This window comes from Pygocentrus nattereri, chromosome 18 (assembly GCF_015220715.1).
Source record: "Pygocentrus nattereri isolate fPygNat1 chromosome 18, fPygNat1.pri, whole genome shotgun sequence".
Lineage (NCBI taxonomy): Eukaryota > Metazoa > Chordata > Actinopteri > Characiformes > Serrasalmidae > Pygocentrus > Pygocentrus nattereri.
Window position 1 is genome coordinate 3,962,835 of NC_051228.1, and position 15,743 is coordinate 3,978,577.

At 42.6% G+C, this 15,743-nt stretch overlaps 2 protein-coding genes across 4 annotated transcripts; one reads left to right on the top strand and one right to left on the bottom strand.

Annotated features, from left to right (window-relative positions):
* Window positions 1-3,874: 3,874 nt before the first annotated feature.
* On the bottom strand, window positions 3,875-10,001 carry LOC108437820 (neurogenic locus notch homolog protein 1-like). 2 transcript variants are annotated; one of them, XM_017715190.2, is made up of 8 exons: window positions 9,842-10,001; window positions 9,590-9,715; window positions 8,676-8,909; window positions 8,142-8,252; window positions 7,907-7,972; window positions 7,432-7,545; window positions 5,757-5,990; window positions 3,875-4,158 (listed from the first exon to the last, which is right to left on the bottom strand). In XM_017715190.2, the coding sequence occupies exons 1-8, from the start codon at window positions 9,927-9,929 to the stop codon at window positions 4,055-4,057; spliced, it is 1,077 nt and encodes a 358-aa protein (XP_017570679.1). In that variant the 5' UTR covers window positions 9,930-10,001; the 3' UTR covers window positions 3,875-4,054. The 2 variants fall into 2 exon arrangements, with proteins under 2 accessions (XP_017570679.1, XP_017570678.1); XM_017715189.2 differs by having other exon boundaries at window positions 3,878-4,158; window positions 8,139-8,252; window positions 9,842-9,999.
* Window positions 10,002-11,325: 1,324 nt separating this feature from the next.
* On the top strand, window positions 11,326-13,806 carry avd (avidin). Of its 2 annotated transcripts, none has more exons than XM_017715191.2 (4): window positions 11,326-11,441; window positions 11,528-11,741; window positions 13,240-13,360; window positions 13,454-13,806. In XM_017715191.2, exons 1-4 carry the CDS (start codon window positions 11,361-11,363, stop codon window positions 13,509-13,511), a joined length of 474 nt encoding a protein of 157 aa, XP_017570680.1. In that variant the 5' UTR covers window positions 11,326-11,360; the 3' UTR covers window positions 13,512-13,806. The 2 variants fall into 2 exon arrangements, with proteins under 2 accessions (XP_017570680.1, XP_017570681.1); XM_017715192.2 differs by having other exon boundaries at window positions 11,531-11,741.
* Window positions 13,807-15,743: the final 1,937 nt, after the last annotated feature.

Sequence of the window (15,743 nt, forward strand, 5' to 3'; positions counted from 1 at the left end):
TGAGCTTCTAAAGTAATTAAGGTGGTGGAGAAAGGAAGACCGCAAAAGCGACTGGGTCCCTGTTGATGCACATGGTTCTTTATGAGCCAAAAGTGACCCTTTCTTGCCCTTTGAAATGTTTTTCAGGCACATCTATGATGACATTTTGGTATCTGGCAATAGATGCATTGGTGGTTGGTTGGACTGCAGTGCTATCTTGATCAGCCTGCTTGAAAATTTAATTCTAATGCAAAATTACTGCAGAACTAAGCACACTGTCATAGTCTGACCTGATTGATATACACCAATCAACCATAACATTAAAGCACCTCCTTGTTTCTACACTCACTGTCCATCTTATCATCTCCACTTACTGTATAGCTGCACTTCGTAGTTCTACAGTTTCAGACTGTAGTCCATCTGTTTCTCTGATACTCTGTTACCCTGTTCTTCAGCAGTCAGGACCCCCATGGACCCCCACAGAGCAGGTATTATTTGGGTGGTGGATGATTCTCAGCACTGTAGTAACACTGAGGTGGTGGTGGTGTGTTAGTGTGTGTTGTGCTGGTACGAGTGGATCAGACACACCTCGTCGGTCCACTTTGTAGATGTAAAGTCAGAGACGACAGCTCATCTGCTGCTGCACAGTTTGTGTTGGTCATCCTCTAGTCCTTCATCAGTGGTCACAGGACGCTGTCGGCTGGATATGTTTGGTTGGTGGACTATTCTCAGTCCAGCAGAGACACTGAGGTGTTTAAAAACCCCAGCAGCACTGCTGAGTCTGATCCACTCAGACCAGCACAGCACAGACTAACATGCCACCACCACGTCAGTGTTACTGCAGTGCTGAGAATGACCCACCACCCAAATAGTACCTGCTCTGTGAGGGTCCATGGGGCTCCTGACCGCTGAAGAACAGGGTAAAAGTAGGCTAACAAAGTATCAGAGAAACAGATGGAAAGATGGTGGTCATAGTGTTCAGCCTGATCAGTCTATATTTTAAACAGGACCTGAGGGACCCTCTTCTCCACTCCAGCTGGAGGATGGAAGGCGTACTTGAAATTGATTGCACGTCCAGCCTTGCAGTTTTCCTACAGTTGGCCCGGCTGCTCACACTGAGCTTGGACATCATTTCTAATTGTTTGTTAGGCTCAGGCTCTGATATAAATATGTTCACACTGCAAAACAAAGGCATTCTGTCAAGTAAAATTATCTTAAATGTAGACAATAAATCTAATAAATGTGATGAGCATTTTTATACAGGGAGGCGAAGGCAGTGTTAGGAGTCTTGCCCAAGGTCTCTTATTGGTATAGTATAGGGGGCCTGAACCCCAGTCTACAGCATAGAAGGCAGAGGCGTTACACACTACACTACACCAACCACTTGTCTCCTGTTGAGATGGTTATAAGCTTAATTTCAAATTATTTTCCTTAATTCCATTTTCACTTTTTACTCAAGTGAAATGATCTCACTACATTGGCAGATAATTTAGCTTGATCTAAGAAATCTGACTGTATAAGTGAGATAATTTCACCTAATAAAGTAAAAAAAAGAAAAATGCATAGAAATAAGGTAGATAATCTTCTAACAAATGCACAACCATCTCAAAATTTGAAATATTAGATGTGTGGACTAGATTTAAGATCATGTCGTTGCTTTGTGCGCTGGTCCTTCTGATAAGACACTGAGGTCCAAAAGTCTGAGACTGCTTTGAAAATCTGAGAATGTATTAATTTAAACCTGAAAATAAACAGCAGGGGGTTTAGACTTTTCACAGTTAGGCCCATTTTCATTTCACCCCTGGCCCCTACCACTTACTCCTAGGTGTAGGGTGTCCTGATTGTTGTAGAGATAGAGGGGTGGGGCGAAGTGTTGGGGCTACGTGGTCCTCCAAATGGAGGTTTTTCAGAGACTCCAAACAGAGAGATATGAGAAAGAAAGAAAAGACAGCAAGACGGCTGCGCGAGCGACCGAAGAAACCCATAAATGTGAGAATTTTCTCTCTTAAAAAATGACAAAAAACACTGTATAATTATGGTTTAATGTCATTTCAATGTATTAAGGTCCTTTTCTTCATAACAAGCATAAACATCTCTAATATTATGCTGATGTCTCAGTGCCAGCTGGCTAAATATCCTGTTCCACCTTAAATGATGCAGCAGTTACATTCTGGCACCTCAGGCTTCAAAACTGCTCACCATTTAAGGTGGAACTGGACAATTAGAACAAGATGCTGGCGAATATCTGACTTCAGCTTCATATCCCTGAAGAATTAGTGGGGGTGATAATAAATAACTGCCCCCCTCTTTGAAGGCGTACGATCCCTAAATGTAACTAAAGCCCAGCAGTGAGGAGCTGAACTTTCCCCTCCTCTGCTGTCACTGAAGATGGGCCAGGTCTGTTAATATAAAGCTCCTTTTTTATTTGAGGGTCCAATTTAGTAGGAAAAGATTTCAACCACTACCCTGAAACTCAGTTCCAAGGGGGGCACTCGAAAACAAGGTGTAGGGGTAAAAATAAGAAATGGGATTAGGGCTTAGTGACCAGAGTGGCATTATGGCAAAAGGGGGACAAACACTAAGAGATTCTGAAATCTATGTTCAAATTCTACTGTTCATTGAAAGTGTTGTGCTGGTGATATAATGTGCAATGAGAGTTTGGATTAAATAAGCAATAGAAGGATTTTCTAACAGCATCATTTTTTGGCTGGACTGTGTTTTTTTGTGTCTTTTAAGCAGGAAAGTTTTGGCTAAACTGATGTGAGAACGTTCAAAAGCTCTGCGCAGGGTTAAACTTTGAAACTGAAAGTTGAACCCACTGATTTTTTTCCAGTGGTTGGGGTTTTCCAGTAAGGTCGCTGAGGATAAGCTCCGGGTTTACAGCGCTAATCCTGTCACTGATTGATTTAATGTTGTCTGCAGCAGCCCACGCAGAGCAGGGTTTACAAAGACACGCTCTGATCTCTCAGATCACAATCATGCATGTACGCACACCAACACACACACACACACACACACACACACACACACACACACACACACACACACACTTTTCATATCTATTTGTAGGTGTACATAGTAATTCCATCCATTTTGCATTATTCAGTGGTTTAGATGTTCACCAAACAGGCCTAACATTCTGACCACCTCCTTGTTTCTACCCTCACTGTCCACTTTATCAGCTCCACTGACTGTATAGCTGCACTCTGTAGTTCTACAGTTACAGACTGTAGTCCATCTGTTTCTCTGATACTCTATTACCCTGTTCTTCAGTGGTCGGGACCCCCATGGACCCTCACAGAGCAGGTACTATTTGGGTGGTGGATCATTCTCAGCACTACAGTAACACTGACGTGGTGGTGGTGTGTTAGTGTGTGTTGTGCTGGTCTGAGTGGATCAGACACAGCAGTGCTACTGGAGTTCTTAAACACCTCAGTGTCGCTGCTGGACTGAGAATAGTCCACCAACCAAAAATATCCAGCTATCAGCGTCCTGTGGGCAGCGTCCTGTGGGCAGCGTCCTGTGGGCAGCGTCCTGTGGGCACTGATGAAGGACTAGAGGATGACCAACACAAACTGTGCAGCAGCAGATGAGCTGTCGTCTCTGACTTTACATCTACAAGGTGGACCGACCAGGTAGGAGTGTCTAATAGAGTGGACCGTGAGTGGACAGTGAGTGGACACTGTGTCTCATTCAGAGGCTGGACTGATGACATCTGATACTTTCTAATCTGTTTCTTTCTGAAGAAAGTGGGACTGTTTGGTTTCCCTTGTAGGTACATATGTGTTTGGGTTGTAGAGAGTAACTCAGAAGTAAAGTAATGAGTAACTAGATTGACTTTTTTTCCAGAAAGTAATGAGTAAATTAAAATCATTACAGTCTGAGAGACGTCATTTGTAATTTGTAATGAATCTTTTTTTTTTTTTGAGTAACCACCCCAACACAGAACGCAGTGGTTGGCATGTTTATTTTTAAGGCTACAGCAAACCTTCTCTTCTCTCCTCTTCAGAATGAACATTTCATTTTCCTGAGTTTTCTTTGAGCTGTCAGCTTTCAGCCCATTGACAAACGCGCGTCAGTCATAGCAGATCGCTCGGCCATTGATGGGGTTTGTTTCACAGTGCTGTCCCTCAGCACAGGGGTTCCTTATGCACACATCAACCAGATGACACAGCAAACCTGCCAGAGCATCAGGATAGAAGATAAAGAAACAAGGGAATCTAAATGCCTCCACTAACATTACAAACTATGGACCACATTCACAATGTACAATGATTATCCTTACAGATGCTAGAAGGTACATTTTTTAAAGCATTTAATTTTTTATTAAATATTTCAAATCATTTGTGAACACTACGAAGTTGTTGAATGACAAGTAACATTATCTATGTTTTATTTTTTGTCACTCATCTGACCACCACTGCTGAAATATGAGGCCTGTCTTGAGGCTGAACAGATTAGGTATCTAGGGCTGGCGTGAAAAATGTGAATACTTGAGTATTTGTTTTTTATGCTGGTATTTATTTCTTTATGTTTTCACTTCCAGCCAATGCATAAGCTGTGTCCCAATTCAGGGGCTGCATCCTTCAGAGGCTGCATTTGAAAGCCGACTGCATCACAGCAGTGCGAGTAGGCAGTCCCATTTCGAAGGCTCCTTCATTCGAAGCCAAGAAATGTGTTTTTCTTTTCTAAGGCAACGGAAGATCTAACGGGTCGAGCCAACATATCCCGAGGTTCACTGCATGCTGGTGAGGATTCGAGAACGTGGTGGCATCAGCAGAGGAGCGAACGGCAGCTGAGAAGACACTTTTAAACGTAAGCATTGAGCCGAATAGCTAATGGTACAAATGTTAAAAAAAAGCCAATGTGGTCTGAAGCAAAACTTACGCTAACATTTCGCTTTGTTTTAGGGAGCCGGCAGAGAGAAGCGTCTCCAGCTCTGATAAATAAAAAATAACAAAACTAAAATAAAAGTTTTTGGCTCCATCTTTCAAGAACTTGACAGCAGCTGCGTTTGATGACGCAGTGGTAAGGGTGGGAACAGCGGTGCCGTGATGCCATCAGTAAACCTGTCGTAGAGCAGGCCGTCGCACTTCAGTTCAGTCTTCGTGGATCTTCACAGCCTTTGAAGGACATGCCTTTGTAGACCAAGTCCTTCAAAGGATGCAGCCCCTGAACTGGGACACAGTGATAGTATTCAATTGCTTCAATAAGAAGACCACTTTGCCATTTTGGAAGGCAAGCTCATCATCTTTACTTCAGCAAGTGGATAAAAACCAAGCCAGGTAATCCAGAATGACCACTAAAAAGATTTAAAGACATGTAGATGCTTTAGATGCATCTCCAGAAAACGCTATGAGAATAAGATTTGCTAAATGGGTGGACTGGATCCATATAGCCTGCTCAACCCCAGAGGTCAGAACATTCCAGAGCATGATATTTCAGACCTTTTCAGTTCAGCCTTTGTGGATCTACACAGCCGTCAAAGGACATACCTTCATAGACCAAGTCCTTCAAAGGATGCAGCCCCTGAACTGGGACACGATGATAGTATTTGATTGCTTCACTAAGAAGACCATGTCATCATTTTGGAAGGCAAGCTGTGACGAACATGCTTAAAGTAAAGTTAATTAAGAAATGTAAATATGATTTTTAAATCTAGTAGTGACACAGTGATCAAGCACTAATACAGAAACACCAACGAGTATCTGAAGCCTGTTAAATGCTATTCGGGTCAGACCTAAAAACTGCTTCCCTTTTTTGTTTTTGGCACCCACCTGTTCTTCCAGGTTGGCACAGGCAGAAAAAGCTGGCCACTCGGTCAACACAGGTTGATCCTGAAGCGCAGGCTGAAGATAGACAATCATCAATATTCTCACTGCAGTCGACTCCAGACCAGCCGTTCACACAAGCACACGAATGTCCTCCAGGAAAATTTACACACGTCCCACCGTTCTTACACACAGTGGGGTCAAGAAGGCACTCGTCCACATCGTCCTCACAAAACCTGCCTGTAAAGAAAAAAAAAGAAAAAAGCATGAAGACTATTTCTAGTCAACGAGTGCAAATCTCTGGCACAGCTCTGACCTAAGCTCTGAAATTCCTCTTAATAACAGGATTCAGTAACTACTCATTGAGTGACTTCTACTGTAAATATATACGGACCGAGCACTTCATTAAGTTCACCTCCTCGTATCTATACTCATTGTCCATTATCAGCTCCACTCACTACATAGGTGCACCTTATCATTCTACAAATACAGGCGTATACATGTCCCTGAATTTTTTCCCAGTGGTTTGTAGTAAGGATAGCAAGCGCATCTTTCAGGGCGCAAGGCGACACTTGTACAGTTGAGCTTCAGGTGGTGGCACAACCAAGTCAAAGTCAAGTCAAGTCAAAGTTTATTTATATAGATTTTTCTGTAAAGCTGCTTTGTGACAACAGCTGTTGTAAAAAAAGCAGCTTTACAGAGAAATCCGGGTCTGAGCCCCGAAGACGGTCACCAATGACAACAGTGGTAAGAAAAACTAGAAATACCAAAAGCAAGAGGAAGAATCCTTCAGAGGAACCAAGACTCAAAAGGGGAACCCATGCTCCTCTGGTCACCACCGAATAGCGAACACTTCAGATAGCAAACAACACCGGATAGCAAACAAACGGTGGACAGCAAACAGCCACATGCTGAAGAAGGTGGTGGAGCTGTTGGAGAACTCCTTAGATCACCAACTAACTCTCATTCCCTCTGTCAAAGCAGGGGAAAACAGACAGAAGCCAGCATTAGGAAAGACAACATCTCGGCTTACTCCTGGAAGAACATGGGAAAGGCGTGTTGAGCTGAGCAAGCAGCTAGTTTTCTCACCGGAGATCAAACAAACAACATTAAGACGAGATGATGTGATCGTGATGTGATCCACAGCAGCCAAGAAGGTCCTTATTGAACTCTTGGGATGAGGGGAATCCAGCAGCACATGAGTCCAAGAGGCTTGAGAACTGGTATCAGAGTGCAACAAGGCTGAATGCATCGCAACCATCCACCCAGCGGTATTTGGATGTGGGGGCTTTGTGGCCGAGTCAACAATCCAACTTCTCCCCACTGCTGGTATGACTGCAGCAAGCTTACAGAGGACCAATAAAGATCAAAGGAGGCTGAGAAGTCAAACAACAGGTTGCAGCTATGGACCAAGGACAGCACCCCAGCTGCAGGGGGTGGCAGGGAAAATGGCCACTGCTCCCCACCAGGAGATGGACTGGGTAGGGGTGAAACTTCATTTTGGTATTTTGATGTGAATACATCATTGTTTATGCTTTTGTGGGCAGAGGTTCATTTTACCCTCGATATATCAGAGTGTGCTAAATGTGTGTGGTGTTCTGAGAATATATATGTGAGCATTTGAGAGCAGAGACATCGTATCTTGAAATGTGTGCAAGAAATCAAGAAAAACTGTACATACCTGTCCACTGTGGTGGGCATCTGCAGGTGTACTGGTCACCTCTGTCCAAACACTGTGATCCTTTCTGGCACAGATTATCTGAGCAGTTACCCCTATTTATCCAAACCTCCTTCCCTTTGGAAGAGAAATTAAAGTAACCATAACATGCTTAGAAAGCACAGAGAGTGCAGCAGGATATAAGATCAGCATATTCATTTGTAGATCAAAGCACTTTCTGGACTGAGTTACCGAGTGAGTGTGTGAGTCAGTGAATGACTCCGTGAGTGACCGACTGACTGAGTGAGTTTGTGGTCGACTGACTTCAGAGGTTATTTCAAGCACTCGTCAGTGCTCAACATACTGTATGTTGAGCCGAAATAAAATAAACCAGACATTCTTAGATTTCTACTGTGTTAAGATTTCGAGGAGATAAAATACTGTGCTGGGCGTTTAGGGGGAGATGCAAGCCCACTATATATTTTTTTCACATTCTCACCTTCCTCTCCTGTATCTGTCAGTGTGGAATTCAATACTTCCGTTTCTACTGGAGGAATAACCCGAGCTGGAAAAATAAAAGGATTTGCCAATAACATGTAAACTATTAAACCATTAAACCATCCGTCAGTTTCAGACTTGATGTGAAAGACGATGATAATGTGTCTGTTTTCAAAAGCTGGCGCTCATTTTATTTGTCTGTAAAAATGAGATGCAGTGTGGATGGGCCTCACCACTGTTGGCCGGAGTGAAGCAGATCGCACGGCCGTTGATGGGGTTAGTTAAACATTCTTGTCCCTTTCCACAGGGGTTCCTTATACAGGCATCATCAATATGACACAGCAGACCTGACGTGTTGGAACACCAAAGCAGAAAACGGGAAAGACTGAATAAACATACACACCGGTCAGGCCTATCATGATGACCACCTCCTTGATTCTACACTCACCGTCCACTTTATCAGCTCCACTTACTGTATAGCTGCACTTTGTAGTTCTACAGTTACAGACTGCAGTCCATCTGTTTCTCTGATACTTTGTTAGCCCCCTTTTACCCTGATCACCTATATAGTATGTGGAGCTGATAAAATGGACAATGACCATAGAAACAAGGAGGTGGTCATAATGTTATGCCCGGTCAGTGTACGTACTTAAAGTAAGGCTGAATATGAAATGTCATCATTCAGAAACACCAACGAGTATCTGAAGCCTGTTAAATGCTATTCGGGCCAGACCCTCAAATTTCTTCCCTTTTTTGTTTTTGGCACCCACCTGTTCTTCCAGGTTGGCACAGGCAGAAAAAGCTGGCCACTCGGTCAACACAGGTTGATCCTGAAGCGCAGGCTGAAGATAGACAATCATCAATATTCTCAGTGCAGTCGACTCCAGACCAGCCGTTCACACAAGCACACGAATGTCCTCCAGGAAAATTTACACACGTCCCACCGTTCTTACACACAGTGGGGTCAAGAAGGCACTCGTCCACATCGTCCTCACAAAACCTGCCTGTGGACAACATGAGAAAACATGCAGAATGATTGCAGTGGACGACAAAGCAAAGCAAGGACAATAACAGTGACAAAATCAGCAGCTGCCCATTGGCTTCTATGGTCAGTGGGTTTTCCTGATCTTTTCTAAGCACTGAATTTACTGTCTGTGGTGTTCGACGCTACAGATGAAGAAATAATAATGAAAATAAATCAATTAATAAATAAATTGTTTTACAACAAACCGGATTCTACACTCTTAAAAAAGATGGCTTTTCAAGGGTTCTTTGGTAAAGAACATGGTTCTGTATAGAACCATGGACACTCAAAGAACCCCTTGCCTGATTGAAGAGTTCTTTGCATCATGAAGTGGCTCTTCAGACTGACGGAGAGTTTGCTGTACATTTTGCTATTTAACACCTTTTTTTAAAGGGTTCTATATAGCACCCAAAGGGTTCTGCTACAATGGAAGAACCCTTTTTTGGAAACCCAGGGAAATGTGGTGAAGTTACTGTCTGTGGTAGCTGACCACTGACCACATGCTACAGATACAGAAGACAGAGCTTCTGCTGTGAAAATGCTGGAGTATTGCTCTAAAATCCAGGAACTCTGAGATTATACAGGACTTATTATCCCTTTAATGCACTCACAGTGAAGATATCGGTTAACAGCACTCAGCTGCAGATCGAGACACTGTACCTGTCCACTCCGGTGGGCATCTGCAGGTCAGTAAAGGGTCATAATAGTCACTTCTGTCCATGCACTGGCCTCCATTCTGGCACATATTGGTCGAGCACTTGCCTCTGTTCTTCCAAATCTCCTGCCCTTTGATGGATAAATGACCATTAAAGTCTTCAGATCACACAGAACAATTCCTAAAAGCAGTTGAAGAACAACAGTAAGCAGATTCCAGGCCTAACTTGGCATCTGTCCTCCACCATAATCCATTACCATGTTCCTGTTTCCCTCCTGTGTCTCTCACTGCAGTGACCAATGTTACCACACACAGCAAAAGCAGCGCAAACTGACTTCTGATCATTTTAACTTGGTAAATGAAGTCAGAGGAAAGCTTTACTCCCTCAGTAGGCCGACAGCATCGAGGACTTTGCTTTGGGTAAACGTTAGTTGACCATATATGTCGGGAATTGGAGTCAGTGGCACTAAATGACCCCGACTTGTTGATCCACATACAAGCCCTCATGGTCAAAGACACAGCCAGTATATACGTCCATGAGTCAGCAGTGGAGAGGGGGCTTCAGAGTGGCCTCGCTGGCTTAGGGGGTTCCAACAAGGCACGAAGGTGATTTTAATGGGGAATTCCGCAGTTTTCACATTTCCTGCAGTGGAAATATATATATTTGTTTTGTATACATGCCAACCCCTGGTTCCTATCACTGCCACTCACTGTAGAGACTCATCGCAGAGCCTCTACAGTGAACCAGTTCACACCAAACCACTCTGAGCGATTTCGCTTACGTCTCAATGTCGGAATTAGGGAATTTTGAAAAATGGGTGGAACTCCCCTTTACCTCAGGGGTGCTGAATTTTGAACAGCATGCATGTGATTAGCACTGTCACATCATGCCAAACACTATGTGTACTTATTTATCACACAACAGCCGTGTACTGTACATACAGGCATGTGCAAAAGTTTGGGCGCCTCTGGTCATACACTGGCCATGTTTTGTTGACTTTCTAAGTGTGAATAAGTGAACACACCCCCTACAGAGAACACATTTGTGTGCATTTTAACGCATAGTTGTTATTTATTGAATTTGTTTTCTGCAACTTATTTTCAATGCAAAAATCCATAAAACATGTATTAAACATATAAAGGTAAAAAGCCTTTGCACATGACCGTCTGTACATAACAGCCTGAGGGCCTTTCAGGAGCAGCACTGGGAAACCAGATTTGCCCAACAATCAAACATACACAGATTTAAATGTGTCAAATTTGTTAAGATTCAAATTTGCAGATGTAGAATAAAGACATTCATTTACATTCAGTTCATCTTCACATTCATTCAACAGCATACAGTAGAAGGTTAAGGAATACATGAATAACGTGGGCCTTCAGGGGACGTCTATAACGGAGTAGCTCCCTCTAGTGACAGAACTGAATAAAACATCTTTAATGCTCCTCTTCCTCCTCCTCCTCCTCCTCCTCCTCCTCCTCCTCCTCCTCCTTCTTCTTCTTCTTCTTCTTCTCCCCCCTCCTTTAGCTCAGCAAACCTGTAGGACCAAATTAAGCTTAAGTGGTTCAAAAGTTTCCAAGATCTTCAGTTCTTCTGGATGAGCCTACATGGTGTGCGTCGTCTCTAGAGTCATGGCATCTATGTTTCCCTCAGGTCGGTTGCCTTCCTGCAGGTTGAGGGGAAATGGGTGGTGAAGGTGTGGCCTGCAGAGCTTAATTGGCCTCACACTGATGAGTTAAATACAGCCAGCTGGTGTGGTGGCTGTGAGTGTCAGTATGAAGTCTCTGGTGTTCTGTGGCTGTTTCTGTGTGTTTGTGTTGGGAGCAGCTCAGCTGTTTGCTGAGCAAGAGCCCAAAGTAAGCTAAACCAGTCGATCACACCTGCTGGAGGGAACAGTGTGTTTTATTTCTAACCACATGAGTTTGTCTTTGTTTGACTGCAGCAGGTCACACGCTGCAATGTTACCGGTCAGTGGAGGAGCGAGCAGGGCTCCATGCTGCAGCTGACCTCCACTGGTCCAGAGGTGAGGGGAATTTATCACACCGCAGTGGAGACAGCGCTCGGGGCATCGGGCCACAACCGGGAATCGAAGGTGGTCGGGGTGGTCGGTCACGGCCTCCAACCTGCCGTCGCCTTCTCCGTGCTGTGGGCGAAAGGTAGGCAGAGTCCGAGGCTGTTCTAGCTTTTGATCTGGATTTTGGCTTTAACTGGTAAAAATGTGTGAAAAGCATAAAATTAGACGTGTAAAAGTGACTTTTGGGGGTTTTATTGCAATTTCAGTTTGTGAAAAGTTTAGTTGGTTTAAAAAAAGCTTTCCTAATTTGAATGATGGGAACAATATTTACTAGTACAAGGTTTTGAAAGTTGTCAAGTTGACATTTTAATGACCTGCACAAATGTCTTACTAGTGAAACATGATTTATTATAGTGTTATGTAAAAGTGAAACTGAACTTGTGTAACAATTCAAATTTCACTAGTGTGTTTTGAAGGTGTTATGATTACAATTTCTGCAAGAAAGTTGTGAAAGTTTGTGAATTTGCTCAAACGAGTGAACATTTTTGGGAAAACTCATTAATTCTGACTAATCCCTGAAATCCTATGTTTATGTATAGCTCCTAAGTTTTCAGCTGTGTTTGAATAATTTTTTGATAATTTCATGTGACGTTTATGGATTGATTTTTTACTTGGATTAAATTGTGTGGATTGTATTTCGGCTTGTTCAGTGTCTAAAATTCTCATCGTGAAAGTTTGGATTAAAATCTAAAACGCGGTGTGGCTTGTGCAAAAGTTATGGCACCTTCTTGGCTTGTCTGTCTGAATTTTTGTGACCAAGGCAAATTATTCAGTAACTGAAATGAATGCAAGCATTTTATTTATTAATTTTTCTAAGCTCCCTCAAATGAACAGAATGTTTAATGATCATAAACATATTGCTATATGCTTACAACTCACTGCTGAAAGCCAGAAATCTTAGATGGTTAGATTTTTACTCAGATCACTGAAGAGACGCCATCTGTTTATAGTTTAGAGCCCAGATTTGGGGAAACACGGGTCGACTTTCAGTAGAAAAACAAACTGAGTTCAGCTTCTTTTATTATAAGGCTTTAAAATGACATCACCGTCTATTAGACTGGAGAGAAGAACTACAGCCTCACACGATGCCCAGCTTCTGAATGGAGCTTATGAGAGTTGTGAAGACTTTGAAGTGTGTTTTGGAGCCACTGGTGGTCTCAAGGAGTTTAGGAAGCTAAAAAGACGCCATGATCAGACTAACAAAAAAAAAAAATCAGCTTTTGGTCCACTTCTACCTGCTGTGTGAACGTAGCCTAAAGAGAGGATTAAAAAACCAGGAAAGTGTAATTGGTGTTCTTTAGAAGCGTTTGGGGCTTTCTGCTTTAAATGGTGTGTAATTAACGCATGGTGTCCTCACCATTTGCACGTTTTGGCACAAGAACATGATGCATCTGACAGATCGTTTAGCACCTCCTGCTTTGAGTGTTGCTTCACGGTTGCCTCACTTTTATAGAAGGTCTCGCCTCCATGGCTCTATTCCTATCTAAGCCAGTCGAGATCTACTCCTGTGTATAATGAATGAATGCTTTCGGTTTGATGAGCTCCAGCTTGGTTTGTTCTGGTTTGTGGTTTCTCTTTAGGCTCATGCAGCTCCTGGGTTGGCCAGTGCTTCTTGTTGCCAGGTGGTGGTCAGGTTCTGAAAACCCTCTGGATGTTGCGCTCAGTTGTTGAGAGCTCTTTAGACAACTGGGAGAGTACCAGGTATGCTCAGAGCATAGAACATTCTGAATAGAACATGATGCCCAGTCTGTTTCTTATTCCTTTTTTTCTTTTATTCATTTCTGCTTTTTTCAGGTTGGGAGAGGACCAGTTTATTTTTGTGGGACACATGGAAGGTAGAGATGGGCACTAATTTTGAGAAGTTTACCGGCGGCCACAGTCGGGTCTGATTAGAATTAATGCTGCTGTAGTTGATGAAGCTTCTGAGAGCTGATCTAGAATTGAATTCCTCTTATTTATGGCAATGGGAGCAGCTCTGAAGTCCTGGTGGCATTTTGCTTTGTATTAAATTGGCCTTTGCGATGGAGCCAACACCTCCTGCTGAAAGTTCAGTAAATGAGCAGGGTATTCTGACTGACACTGACCTTTTGGACTGATTGTCAAGCACTTTTCCCACATCCTTAGTTAATAAATACTGGAGAACCTTCTCAATGTGTAATTTTTCATTTTCTTCACCTCACTGTCCACCACCGTTGGCTCAGACTTTTAGCCTCTTGCTGTACACTTAAGAAGCTTCAGCTAAAATGCTTTGGGCGAAAAGACCTTGCGTCGAATTTTATTCAGCCAAGACTTGGTTGGTGTCCAAATTTTGCTTCTGTAGTTTAGCAATGGAGCTACCAAGTTAGTGCAGCAAATACTTTTAATCAAATATTTTGTGTAAATGTGTTCCCCAAAACTTCTTGGTCCACTTAAACCACAATCATGACCCTATTCCAGTACTTTTTGAGCAAATGTGCCCTCGCCCACTTCCACTCAAGACTCATAAGCGCATAACACCAAGGTTACCCAAGGGGCATCACTTTATTAGTACTAGAAGGGAAGTCATCCATTACAGCAGCATAAAAGTACAGTATAGACCAAAACGAGTGAAAGGAAACCTCTCCGTTTTTGTAGTTTTTCAGTTTTTGGCATAATCTGTGAAGGGCATCAGGCATTTCCGATGTGTAAATGTCATGATGAATAGATCAAAAGGACTTGGGAGTTTTTTACATTGACATTTAAAAGTAAATTACGTTTTTATTTATTTGACCATTTTGGAGATGCATTGAGTTCCAGCAGTGATAATTAGAAGTTTTATTAAAACAACCGTAAAATAACATGCAGTACAAAAGTAAAATTACAAAAATATTAGACAGGTGTCAGTGCAGTAGTGAATGAGTGAACACTGCAAGTCAAAGTTCTTGTATAGTGCTTTTTACAGGAGGTGTTGTCACAAAACTGCTTTATAGAAAAATCTGGGTCTGAGCCCCCATAAGTGTGTATTGCCCAGGATAGCAATGACTTGGTGTCTTCCTTTCCACCACCACCTCAAAACCGTCTAGTGAGCAAAGTAGTGAGTACACTGGCCTGAACACACACTAATCTTGTACTTACTGTATTGGAGTTTTCATTTGGAGACCTCCAGCAGGACACTCGGTGGGAGCCAAGGCCAGGCCCGTACTGGATCTATGCCTGTTAAAATATTCCCAAGAAACTAGCCGCTGTGCTGTCTAGGATGGACTTTTTACGTCAATCTATTAAGCATTTGCAGTCGATTCAACTTTGGTAGGGAGCAATTAAAAGTTTCTCTCCAATTCCAAAGCACAGAAACCCAGTGGTGGATGAAGTACACAGGAGTTAAAGTCGAGACACCCAAGGTAAAATATTCCTCCAGTAAAAGTAGAAGTTCCTCCCTTTAGACCTCCACTTGAGTAAAAGTACTAAAGTATTTACCTTCAAATGTACTTAAGTATAAAGTAAAAGTACTAAAAGAGTAATTCTGGCTCTGATGTCCTGTTATCATTTTTATAACCAGACTGGCTTCATGAACTCATTTCAGGTGAAAGTCCTCCAGCGTCTCTCTTGGTAAACCAGTCTTTTAATAGAACGTCATTAATTAGTGACGCTGACGTCTATTAAAATGATCAGAAGCACAAAACACTGAAGGTAAACAGTTTCCATCAGGGAGAACCGAGTGGCTCTGAAATCACTTTTTACACACAAGCAAAGTTTCAGTTTCAGATTTATTTACAACTTAGTTCCAAGTTTAAGTTGAATAAAAACTGGCTTTAAACTCAGGATCACAGATGAGCTCCTTTACTATGTTGATCTGTAGGCGTCTGTTCATAAACATAAACCAGCCCAAACTCATTTACTATAAAATGAAATGGTGTTTGTAGAAATTCAGAAAAAAGCCGCGTCAGTCTCGACTGCATATGTGGACATATTTCTATATTGTGCTCTATTTACACAAAGTTAGGTTAGTTCATCATTTATGTTGAACAGACTCTCCCAAAGTTTTACGCTGCTGCGCTGACGTTGAACCGCGTGCTGCACTGGGTCGGTCTGACCAACAGGTCAAAACCAGCTCTAAACAAAGTGACCG